Source organism: Lathyrus oleraceus, chromosome 3, assembly GCF_024323335.1.
Source record: "Lathyrus oleraceus cultivar Zhongwan6 chromosome 3, CAAS_Psat_ZW6_1.0, whole genome shotgun sequence".
In the NCBI taxonomy this organism is placed as follows: domain Eukaryota; kingdom Viridiplantae; phylum Streptophyta; class Magnoliopsida; order Fabales; family Fabaceae; genus Lathyrus; species Lathyrus oleraceus.
In genome coordinates this window covers 224318227-224331549 of record NC_066581.1, presented here as the reverse complement: position 1 = coordinate 224331549, position 13323 = coordinate 224318227, and the positions used below count along the sequence as shown (strand labels likewise).

The 13323-nt window shown below is 33.5% G+C and overlaps 2 protein-coding genes across 2 annotated transcripts; both read left to right on the top strand.

Moving 5' to 3' along the window:
• The first annotated feature begins 5993 nt into the window (after positions 1–5993).
• On the top strand, positions 5994–6785 carry LOC127130531 (formate dehydrogenase, mitochondrial). The gene has a single exon (XM_051059523.1). The coding sequence runs from the start codon at positions 5994–5996 to the stop codon at positions 6783–6785; it is 792 nt and encodes a 263-aa protein (XP_050915480.1).
• A 2610-nt stretch (positions 6786–9395) lies between these two features.
• Positions 9396–10828, top strand: LOC127130530 (zinc finger BED domain-containing protein DAYSLEEPER-like). Its single transcript, XM_051059521.1, has 3 exons — positions 9396–9704; positions 10304–10640; positions 10749–10828. Exons 1-3 carry the CDS (start codon positions 9396–9398, stop codon positions 10826–10828), a joined length of 726 nt encoding a protein of 241 aa, XP_050915478.1.
• The last annotated feature ends 2495 nt before the right edge of the window (positions 10829–13323 follow it).

Genomic DNA, 13323 nt, shown 5'->3' with positions numbered 1-13323 from the left:
TACTCTTTTATCTCACTCGTTCTCATTCTCTTATAAGTTTTATTTACTAGAAGTTTCCTTAGTGCCGATACAGTGAAAAATTTCACTTGAGAGTTGTGTTTTTCTGTTGTGCTAAATTTATTTATTCAAGAGTTTACTCCTCTTGTGTTGTTGTAATAGATTTGAAGATTGCAAGATAAACTGGTAAAAACCTTAGTGTAAGGTTGTTGGTATGAGCCTATGTAATAGTCTTGTGTTGTTGTAATTAGGGATGTCAATTGTACCCATACCTAATGGATACTCGCAAAAATACCCACAGTAAGTAGGGTAAAAACTCGCAAATTAGATATGGACGCATGCACAAGTAATTACATATTAAAATAAGCGGGCATGGGTATGGGTACGAGTACCTTAGTACACACCCCACCCCATACCCCGTACAATATATATTTATATATTTTAATTTATATCATAATATAAAACTATTACACATATTAATATAATTGTTCGTTTATTTCATAATTCAACAAAAAAAATCATTGAATTATTTTGTTAAAAATTTAAAATGACATGATATTTTTCAATTGATAGATTTATTTTTACTAGAACTACAGCACGAGTACTTAGGTAGCAATAGGGTACATGTATGGTTATAAAGGTTGGTGCCCACACATGTATGGACTTGAGTACGAGGATTTTTTTTAACTATGAGTATGTGGACGAGTACTATAAGACCCTCCCCAAACTCTATCCACTGTTTTTCATATTTTCAAATCATGAATTTTTTAAATTATCTACTCTTCTATCTCACTCGTTCTCATTCACTTATCAATTTTATTCACTAGAAGTTTACTTAGTGTTGATAGAGTGAAAAACTCTATATGAGAGTTGTGTTTTTCTATTATTATGGTGAATTTATTTATTCAAATGTTTACTCTTCTTGTGATGTTGTAATAAACTTGAAAGTTAAAAGCTGAACTTGTAAAAAACTTAGTGTAAGGTTTTTGGGTTGAGCCTATGTAAAAGCTGAAGCTGTTGATAATGAAAATCTCAAGAGGAAACTCTTGGAGACTGGAGTATATTGCATGGTTTAAGAATGAACTAGGATGATTTGTTGGTGTGATTTCTCTAAATTCTATATCTTTTTCTCTCTTTTTTATCTTTCTTGCTGCTTAATCTCTGCTTATACCCTTTTCTTAAAGTCAGCCAACCTAAAATTAATCGTTTTCTAAAATGTTTTTTTGAAACCTAAATATCACGATTTATCATCTCTCTCTTGTGTTTGGAGTCGCTTGTTCAACAAGCTCCATCATAACATAATTCCTATTATAAGATTAATCATCTTAGGAGGTAGGAATAACTTCAAACATTTATTCAAATAAGAGTCTTCAAATGCAGTTGTTCTATTGAAAAATAAGGGTCTGGACAACACAACTCTAGTTGTCCTGCATTTTATTTATAAAATGTTCACGATGTCGTGACACGAAAAATGATTACGAGCACTTGCACGCTCAGGATGATAACAGAGTCGCCACCAAACTTTATTTATTCCAGAAGGAAAGGGAAAATATTGATAAAACCCTTAACCAAAAAAAATAATCATCGTAACCAAATTCGAGTTCAGGAGTCGATTATACGAGGGAATGTATTACCAACCCTGGCATCCATTGTACTCAACGAGAACCATTTAGTTAGCTCTGTGATTAGAATCTTAGCTTCCGTTATTTGTTTTATTCTAGTTATTAAAATTTTGATAGAAAAGAGAAAAGGATTAAAAATAGGGCTTTTTATTAGGGTGCCTGATGAGACTTTGAATCTCGCTCATACGTATCTCCAGGTGCGATGGAGAACTCAAGGATACGTAGTTCTGGATAGAAAATGTTTGTTTGTTGGTCGATTTTAGTGAAAACTATTTTGTTACAATCGAACAATAAACATTTCTTACTATCCAAAACAATGAAGAAAAAGGACGTTTGCATCAAAATAGAATAGATAAGCATATCAATATTTGCGGGAAAACATTGCTAGTTTACTCACACGTATAAGAACGAAACATTGTTTTGCATTGTCTTGAGACGAAACATCTTGCGTTTGTAAAAATGGTTTAAGTTGTAAAGTCAAAAGGCAAAAGGTTTGGATGTGTTGGATTATTTTGGAATGAATTACAAATGATCGAATGGTCGAGCTATATTGCTCGTATCCAAACACTTGGGGGAAAAGAGTGGTATACATAAAACCGTTCCTTTTTCACCCAATTAAATATGAAAGAGTTAGATATGATTAGGCGTTTTTTGGTTGGAAGACGAATACTTTAATGGTCGATCTATACGACTCGTATCCAAGTATTTGAGGAAAGTAGTGGTATACACCAAACCGTTCCTTTTTCACACAATTAATTGTAAAAATGAGATTGCTCAACATTTGATTATGAAAGAGATTTTGGTATCAATCGAGTTAAGAATTTTAAAAGGATGACGAATGATCGAATCGTCGAGCTATAAGGCCCGTATCCAAACACTTGGGAAAAAACGTGGTGTACACCAAATCGTTCCTTTTTCATATTTATTTGTGAACAAATATTTGAAAATGATTAGGTATTTTATTTTTTATTTATGAAATACACTCGATATGGATCGATGTTTGATTTGCGTTTGAAAATGGTTTCATCGATGGGGAAATGGTGATGAAATGTTTTGAAATTTAATTGTGAAAATAATTTAAAGTTAATTATATTATAATAAATATGATCTGGTTGTGAACATAAGTATGACTTTATATTAAAATATAATGGGGTATTGATTATTCATCTTAATGATGATTCAAAACTAATCAATTTACAAAATATAGATCAAACAATTAATTATAACATGAAAAAAATCATCAAAAGCCCAAATGCTAAATCCTAAAACTATTCTTTTATTAATAACCAAATAGGTAAAGGGGTAAGAATGAGCAAATCAGCATGGGCCCATGGACCTAATCCTTGATTAAAAAGCCCAAATGCTAAATCCTAAAACTATTCTTTTATTAATAACCAAATATCAATAATAATAATAATAATAATAATAATAATAAAAAAAAAAATTAATGAACAACGTTGGTCCATAAAATTAATTAATAATTAAAATAACTAAAATGGCTTTGACTTTTTTTCAATATTTTGCAACCTCTCTCTTTTAACACGTAAGCAAAAAATATTCAGAAAAATGAATCTTCTTCTCTCTTCATTTTGAAAACTCAAATGCAGAATAACAACTCCTCCTCTCTCACGCATTATTTCCTAGTTTCTCTTCTTCCTCAATGCATAATAAAAAAAAAACCTATTAAAACAAACATGGCGAAAACATAATCGAAGATAGGCCGGAGACTACCGAACAGAAATGCTAGGTGTTGAAGCAACAACAAATGTGACCGAATTTGTAAGGTGAGGGATTTCGCCGACCATTGAGATCGCACAACTGTCATGACACAAGTGTTGTAGTATGTTTCCAACGAGAACGTGATACTTTCGGAGGGTTCAATGTGGTTGCTGCGTTTTGACGGTGATGGTTTTATGAGCTTTGTGTGGAGAAAAATGATAGATCGAAAACGTATGCAAAGGAGGGAGTGTTTGTTGTGTTGACGTGATGAGTTTCAGGTGGTGGAGATGTAAGTGGTATGAATGTTGTGCACCGTATGTAGTGTGCTTCGTTGGAGGTTGTAGGTGGCGCCGACGGAAGAAAACGCAAATGCTATGAAGTGGTTTCGTTGGGTGGTTGAAGATGGTTGAGAGGAAGCACGAAGTTGGTGGTAGCCGAATCCACAAATGGAGGTTATTTCGTGGTGGTGACGTTGATGGTGTGGCCGTGAGGTATGGAGGGAGTTGATGCTGATGTGGGATACTTTTGTTGTTTACTGGTATGGATGTTGTAGGTTGATGAAGTTTGTGTGTTGAATGGAGAAGAAGGTGGTGAGGGTGGCGTAGGTGTGGTGTTTGTATGAAGAAGGTTGTGTTGAGGGTTTTTTGTGGGGAAAAGAAGAACGTGGTAGTGAAAAAGAGGATGAACAGTAGGTGGTGGAGAAAATGAGTGGAAAAAGAGGATGAACAGTAGGTTATGTTAGCATTTCAAAGTGTGTGCGCGAGACAAAGGTTATGTGGATCAAGGTTGGCTCGACTTTGTTTGTGTGTAGAGGTGTTACCGAGTGATTCTTCCTTTCTATTTTTTTTGTCGTTTTAAATTTTGAGAGTGAGAGATTAATGATATCGGGGGCGCCACTCTGCTTGATCATTTCATTGGCCAAAGTTTCTACTTATAGCATGTAATTAGGGTTTTACATTTTTAACTCAATGACCACAATACCATGGAATATTTTGAGGCGATCAATTTGAGTCTAAAAAATAAATGAGATAAAATTCATTATTTCTTGATAAAAACAAATAAGGTAAAATTAATTATTCATTTGTTTTCATATTTTGATTAAAAAATAAAATAAATAAAGGAATTAAAATGAATAAAAATCGAATGCGAAAATGTAAAAAAAATAAAATGAACGCATTAAAATAATCTATGTGAAATAAAGTTCAGTAAAATAGACCAATGCAGATCAAATTTTGCAATTAAAAATACCCAGATAAAAAGGATTAGACTGATCAAAATGCGAACGCACACGAATACAAATAAAATAAAATGAGCACACTAGATTAAACTACGTGAATCATAAATCAATAAAACAAACAGTTGCAAGCTCGAACTTTAAATATTTCGACCGCTAATTTTTCATGCAATTGAAAATCGATTCAACCGTTCTGTCTGTAAAACTGGAATTCAATTTTGATTGACTTTTTAGGCATTATGCTGAAAGAAATGAATGTCATGTTATGCAGATGATGCAAATGTCCTGTGAATGAATCGATTTATGGATTTAGGGACAAGATTTAAGGTATGACAGCTGCCCCTATTTAAATAGCTTTTCCAGATGACATGAGTGATAATAATCCTCATAGAATCTGGGTGAAATGTATTTAAATACAGAAAGAACCAAATTTTGTCCTTGGATGCAATGAAATGATATGATATGTCATTAATTTATGGAGGACTCTTTTTTTCTTTGTTGGGAATATAATGTGATATGAGATTGACCATAGAAAAATGTCTTATGATGGATGAAGAGTGAAAGGTTGACTTGTAGGTATTAAATGAGATATGTGCTAATGATGGTCCACATGGAATTAAATGATAGACAGGGTGAAAGACTTATTGAGGATAATGATCCTGCTGGAGACATTCATATGGAAGTCAATTGGGGAATATTCAAAAGAGGATTTCATCAACCTGTCATAAATGACAAATGAGCGCTTTTGAATATATCTGAAAGGTTCTGGAGATTTCTAATTAGAAATTCATCCAAAAATAGACTCTAGAGATTCTTAAGAAGGAATTCATCCACGATATGGTTCTGGACATTTTTAATTATAATTTCATCTAATCAATAGACTATGTAGATTCTTGAGAAAGAACTTATCCGAGAAAAGGTTCTAGAAATTCCTTACAACGAAGAGTCATACAATTAGAGCTGTCAAATAAGCCCTATATTGAAAAGCCCTAATTATTAAGCCCTATTAAAGCCCCAATATATTAAGCCCTTTATCATTGAGATTTATTTTAGGCCCTAAAATTTTAGGCCCTTTATATAATGCATTTTTTTAGGCCCCATTGAGGGGCCTTATTTTATTCCCAAAATTTGGACGTTGAGTTTATCACTCCATTCATGTTCTGTGCAAAGCTTCCGCCACCGTCAACCAATTACACCGCCGTCGACTTTTCTCTATCACAGAAATAAAGGTACTCTTCTATCTCTATTTCTCTTTAATCTCTAGTTTTCTTAATATCAAATTTCATTTTTTATCTCATTTGAATCAATATGTTTATAATACTGTTTAATATGTACACTCACAAGCTGTTTGTGGAAATGTCTCAACAACTTTATACATGATATAAATTTGATTAAAATGCAATTCTGATGGTAAAGTTTCGATGATTAATTTGCCGTGTTTTAATCTTAGTGGTACTTTGAGTCATTCTGTTGCAAATTTAGGTTCTTTAGTTGATATTAGATTGGAGGGTAATCATATCAATGGCGTAGTGCCTAGTAATTGGACCAGTTTGATGAATATGAAATTGTTTGATCTGAGTAGAGCATTTTTAACAAAATTTAAAACACAAACAACCATTCCTGATCTTCATGTTCTGATATCTACACCATTTCACCCTGCCTATGTTACTGCTGAAAGAATTAAGAAAGCTAAGAATTTAGAGCTACTTTTGACTGCCGGAATTGGTTATGATCACATTGATCTCAATGCTGCGACTGCTGCTGGTTTAACCGTCGCAGAGGTCACAGGAAGCAACACAGTATCTGTTGCTAAGGATGAGCTCATGAGAATTCTCATTCTGGTGAGGAATTTTGTGCTTGGTTACCATCAGTCTATTATAGGAGAATGGGATGTTGCTGGCATTGCACATAGAGCCTATGATCTTGAAGGAAAGACGATAGGAACGGTGGGTGCTGGACGAATCGGGAAGCTTTTGCTCCAAAGGCTGAAACCTTTTAACTGTAACCTTTTATATCATGATAGACTTAAGATGGAGCCTGAATTGGAGAAAGAAATTGGAGCTAAGTTTGAAGAGGACCTCGATACAATGCTTCCAAAGTGCGATGTAATTGCTCCAACAAAGTTACCAGATACAGAGAGATGGTTAGAGGGATTTGCAACCTTAACATTGCTCAAATGCTTTCTGCAGAATGAAAAGCCAGGAAGTGAATGATGCTTGCATTTAGTACCAGCCACAGTTATACCTCCACACATTGGAGTAGGCGCTTTAGCTTGTTTTTCAGGTTTTCTGGAGAAATGAGCAAAACAATATTTATCACTACCAATTGCCTGTCTCCTACATTGCCTTCCATTGGCTTTGATAAACTTTTCGCACTGTCGACGGTTAGTATTATCAGGTTCTACAAATGATTCAATAGCTTCTTCCTCATCCATCGAACTTTCTTCCTCATCCATAGGCCTTGATACCACTTCCGTGATGGGCAAAACATCAGAATCTACAACCTCGACTCCAATATCACTCAATCCATTCATCAACTGACTAGGAAACTCGGTTTCCACGGGCACCTCCACAGTACTTTTATGCATCGAAGGTGCACATGGACGACGAATTTGAAGTTTAGGCCTTCCGAAACCAGCTTGAGAGCTTTTTTTGCACAATCCATTAGATCTAGAAGCATGTGCCTGCGAGCCAATTCTGCTAGATAACAAAGGATTTCTCGAAAACCAGATCATTACATCATGCTTCCAAGTTTTCCATACATTACCTAATTTTGGTTCTGGTGCTACAAACCAAAGACTGCAGACATCATTCCACAAAATGGAATCAACCAATTCCTAAACAACGGAATATACAATTAATCAAACAATTATAATGGAAGAAATATTTGATATCAAAATTATAAATACCTCATTTAGAAGCTCAATTTCTTCTGCATTTTTTGCCTTCTCGCATCGATGAACCCAAGACTTAGAACAATGTAGTTTCCATTCAACCATTAATTATTATCTTTAAATCAAATGTTAATTTATTTTCTTTTTGTTGTATGTAATACTTGTTGCGTGCCTCTTCTGTTATGAAATGAAAATCTATACATGTAATTAAATTTGCACTGAATATTATATAGAACTCTCATGTACTTATGAGCTTATGTTGTGTTCCAGGCCATTGAGAGTTTGCTCAGCAAAAAGATATTCCATAATATAGAGGTTAGTCATGCTTTTCTGTTTTTCAATTCCCAGCTCACAAAAGCATATCAAACTTCTGCAACAATATTGCTGTTTTATTTGAGGTTTTGAAAGCAGTTAATTAAACAGAGACCGGATATGATGAGGTATAATAAGTGTCTATTGTTGTTTCAGATTTCAGCATTTTATCTTTCTACTAGTTACCAAATGGAGTATACAAGTAAATAGAATGATATTAAAATTCATTGCAATATATTTTAACTCTATGTTTATATATTTTTTTTTAGTGTTTGGAATGTGACTCTTAATATATAACCATGACATAACAGTGTTATGATAACACACATTCTTTTTGTTATAGTATGGAGTCAATGGATACGAGTGAGTATGCACAAGGTCAAGATGAAACTCATAAGGAAATATTGTCAACACTTTGGATTATTTTCACTAAAATCGGCAAAGGAAAAGATGGAGTTGAAAGAGCTGCATGCAATTTTTGTAGTACTGATTTTGCCATTGGAAAAAACCCCAAGTCTGGTCAAAGTTATGGAACTTCACATCTAAGTTGTCATGTTTTTATTTGTAAAAGTTTCCAGTTGAGCCTTCTTAGTCTAGAGGAATCGTCAAGCCTAACCCCAATCAACCAAAACACACATCGTGAATTACTTGGAGAAGCCATTATTGCACATGATCTTCCTTTTAGCTTTGTCGAGTATGAAAAAATTCGAGTTTGGGTGAAATATTTGAATCCATGTGTTGAAATGGCCTCTAGGAATACCATGGTGTCATATATTGAAAAAATATATGATAAAGAAAGGATCAAGCTTAAGGAAATCATGGGTAGGATTCCAAATAAAATTTGTCTAACATCGGATGTTTGGACAGCATCTACTAGTGAGGGTTATATCTGTTTGACTGCTCATTTTGTTGATGAAAATTGGAAGTTAGTTAGTTGTCTTCTTAACTTTCTTCGAATGAAGCCCCCCCACACGGGTATTGCACTGGAAGCTACTTTATTTGATTGCTTAAAGCAATGGGGAATAGATAAGAAAATATTTATTATTACGCTGGATAACGCATCTGCCAATGATAACATGCAAGACCACTTGAAAACTCATCTTCGAGTGCAAGGCAATTTGATGTGTGATGGTGAATTTTTTCATATCCGATGTTCGGCCCATGTACTCAACTTAATTGTCCAAGAGGGTTTAAAAGTTGCTAGTGAAGCCCTCCATAAAATTAGAGAGAGTGTCAAGCATATTAAAGGATCTGATGGAAGGATGCTTAAGTTCAGAGATTGTGTCGAGGATGCAGGGATAAATGTTAGCGGTGGTTTAAGATTTGATGTATCTACTAGATGGAATAGCACTTATTTGATGCTTGAAAGTGCCTTGCAATATAGGAAAGATTTTGAGTTTTATAAGGTGGCGGATAGAAGCTATAAATATTGTCCATCTGATGAGGAATGGGAAAAGGGGGAAAGGATTTGTGAGTTTTTAGAACCTTTTTATGAAATTACCAATTTGATTTCTGGTTCATCTTATACAACTGCAAATCTGTATTTCATGCAAGTGTGGAAAGTCCAGTGCATTTTAGAAAAACATCAAAAAAAAGTATTGATAAGGTGATAAAACATATGTCTGATAATATGAAAATGAAATTTGACAAATACTGGAAAAACTATAGTATTGTGCTAGCATTTGGAGCTATTCTTGATCCACGCTTGAAGGATAAATTTTTGAAGTTTTGCTATACTACACTTGATGCCTCAACCTCTGAAGGGAAACTTAAGAATGTAATGGATAAATTCAAAGGGCTTTATGAAGAATATGTGAGTTATTCTACCAATCAAAGTGTTTCTCTTTCTCAACCATCTAATGAGTTCAACACATTGGCTAAGCTATCTAGAGAGGGGAATAAAGCTAAAAAATCAAAGATTATAACCGTAAGTTTTTATATTAACATATTTATTTCACCCCATCTCCTCTTTTATATATATACTTGTTTGAAAACTTTAGGTTGTCTATTATTTATATTTTATTAGTATTAGAAAAAGAGAAGGATTATTGCATGAAATTGTTAGTAAGGATTATTGCATGAAACTTTGTGTTGTACTTTGTATGTGGCTTTACTAGTAAAGCATACATGTGTATTCTGAATGTTGAGTACTAATAATGATCACAAGGAAATGCTTGAATAATATTGCAGACAATGTATTTGGTTCTTTTTCGAGTTACTGTAATCATTAGTAACTTAATCGAAAGTTGAATGTGAGTTATCTAACATAGAAACATAGCAACATATTTCAATTATTTCAATTATTTCAATGATATTATTTAATTAGTTGTAAAAAAAATATTCAATGTTGTTAAATGATTAGAAAAAAATAGATTGGTCTTTATCTAACATAGAAACATAGCAACATTAAGAACTTACATAGATAGAAATAAAATGTATTTATCTAAATATTGTTTAAAATTATGTTATGTTGTTTCTGTGACTATTGAGAGTAAAATATGTCCTAACTATTTATATATATCGCAGGATTTTAAAACATGGAACTCGATTGAGAGTAGGTTTGTTCTTGGAAAGAATGAATTAGATATATACTTTGACGATGAATTACTGGAGCTAAATGAAGAACACTCTGAAGATTTTGATGTACTTCTTTATTGGAAGTTTAATGAGAAAAAGTTTCCGATACTCTCCATAATGGCACGCGATGTGCTTAGCATTCCTATCACGACTGTAGCATCTGAGTCTTCTTTCAGTATCGGTGGACGTGTTCTTACGAAATACAGAAGTTCTACTCTTCCTGAACACATCCAAATGTTGATTTGTACTCGAAGCTGGTTGCATGGATTTTCGAAAAATATGAATGGTAATACTACTTTGTATTTTATTTATTTTTATTTGTTCATGTTTATGATATACTTATGTCATTGTTTTGTTGCATCTGCACCTAAGTATGATTTATTGTGTTTTTAAGATGAGGAAGATATCAACACTAATGATGAAGGTAATATTGAGGTGACAATGACTCAACATACATTTGGATTGCAAGATTGAAGTGGAAGACTAATTTTAGTGCCATATACTTTATTCTGGTTGTTGAATTTATCTTTTCATGTTTTTTTTGGTTGAATTAGTGTCTTTGTTTATGTGATATGTGGTTCATGTTTGTATTGATTTACTTCAATTTCGAATGTTGAATGTCCGGAGTATCGACATATATCTTTCAGTGATATGTTTACATAGTATTTTTCGTGAATTGAGATGGATAATATTGTTGTTTATGTTTATAAAAGAACATAAAATCCTACTCAAGTGTATAAATATTAGCAAGTCACATAATTGAACTGGTTTGTGTAATATGTTTTCTTTTCTTTTTTATTTTTGGAATTTTATGTTGAAAATTTTATTTTTAATTTTTATTAAAGTTGTTTTTTATTTTTGAAATTTTTAGCAGATTTATTTAAAAATTATTTTTTTATATTTTGAATTTATTTTATTTTGGTTTTCAAAATAAAGTTTTTTTTATTTTTTGAATTTATTTTATTTTGTTTTTCAAAATTAAGTTTTTCTATTTTATTTGGGGCCTTATGGCCCTCTTTTAAATTTTGGGCCCATCTAACTTTAGGGCCTATGTATTTGAGGGCTTACTATTCTTTAATTTTTTTAGGGCCCCTTATTTTGGGGGTTGGGGCCTAAATTAATTGGCCCCCTAAATTGACAGCTCTACATACAATTGGCTTTCTAGGAATATATTAGAACAACTGAAGACAAATCCCGAAAAGTAACATATATAAATTCTATGTATGCTCTAAACAAAAGTTGGACTTTTGGTCAAGGGATAAATTGTTGATCGTAACAAGACCTTGGTCAATACAAATGAGCGTGAAACATACTTCGGGATATGCATAATTTTGAATTTTGCTTCAATGCATGATATATAAATGATCATTACATGAAAACGCTGATGCTTATGAAGACTGGGAGTTTATAGAGGTTTTTTATGGAGGTTTTGATTCCCTAACACCAGAAACTCTACCAAATCTCTTATGTGATAAATATATTTAAAGTACTTCTACCAAGCTTGCCAGTTTTAACTAGGCAATGGTCCTTTCAGAGGATTGATGGGTTGTGCTCCATGGAGATTCCTTTTGTGGAGGTTCTGTTGAGAAAATACCTTCCGGCGAGGTTTAAATTTGGAAATCTTCCGTCGAGATTAACCAGAGAATTTATTGTCGAGATTCACTTTGAAAAATACCTTCTGGCGAGGTTTAAATTGGAAATCTTCTGTTGAGATTAACCAGGGAATCTAATTCCGAGATTCACTTTGAAAAATACCTTATGTCGAGCTTTAATTGGGAAATCTTCTGCCAAGATTAATTAGGAAATCTACTATTGTGATTCAGTTGGGAAAAAATATCTTCTGCCAAGGTTTGTTGGGAAATCTTCTTCTGAGATTAACTAGGGGATCTTCTGCAGAGATTCTGTGAGGAAAATTTGCCGAGGTTTACTGGGGAATCTACTGCCAAGATTAACTAGGGAATCTACTTCGGATATTCAATGAGGAAATACCTACTGCCGAGGTTTAATTGGGAAATCTTTGGCCAAGATCAACCAGGGAATCTACTATCGCGATTCAATATTTGAAAAATAATACCTTCTGCCGAGGTTTAGCTGGGAAATCTCTTGCCAAGATTAACTTTGAAAAATACATTTTGGCGAGGTTCAACTGGAAAATATTCTGTCGAGACTAACTAGGAAATCTAATGCCAAGATTCTATTTGAAAAGTATAGACTAAATGATTGAGATTAATAATGATCGTCTTCAGATGCGCATGAAACATGGTTCATGTTATGCTTATGATTAAATATGTTTTGTGTTGTGCACTTTGATTGATCCATGAAATGTAATGACTGATCGATGCATGTATGTGTACCAATTGGATTTGTAATTTCAGGGTAAGCAGGGCTTGATTTTCTTTGGTTGAAAAGGTTAAGTGAAGTCGTGTTTTAGCATACGAATGAAAATTGGTGTTTTGGTAGGCTTCAAATGAGGTTAGGCCTTTGTGATGCGTCAAACGAGGTTAGACTCTTGACGTGTGCCAAGCGAGGTTAGACTTTGATTGTAGATGTTTGATTTTTCATGCTTGTGTTACAAGGCTTTATGCTATGGGAATATGCCCGATGAATGCGATGATATGCGTGGCATGATGCTAAAGCGAAGCGACATGATTAATGCACGATGATGCTTATGCGATGATTTAAGGGTTTCTAAAAGTGCCCTTGTGGTGGGAAATGGAATAATTCTTTTGCAACAAGGTGTCTTTGTTAAGGTAAAAGGTTATTTTATGGGAGGTGGTCCTAGCATGATCTTCTGACACCCATTTCGAACTCGATTGTTGCTGATATATTGCAGGATTATCGCTTGAGCAACATGAAGGTATGGAGAGGATTTTCCACTATGTAGCTCCTCTTGCCCCAGTCTATTGGATCTTTGAAGAAATTTGCCTCGAAAGAAGTTTAGAATTAACTTGCCATAATATGATCTTGAG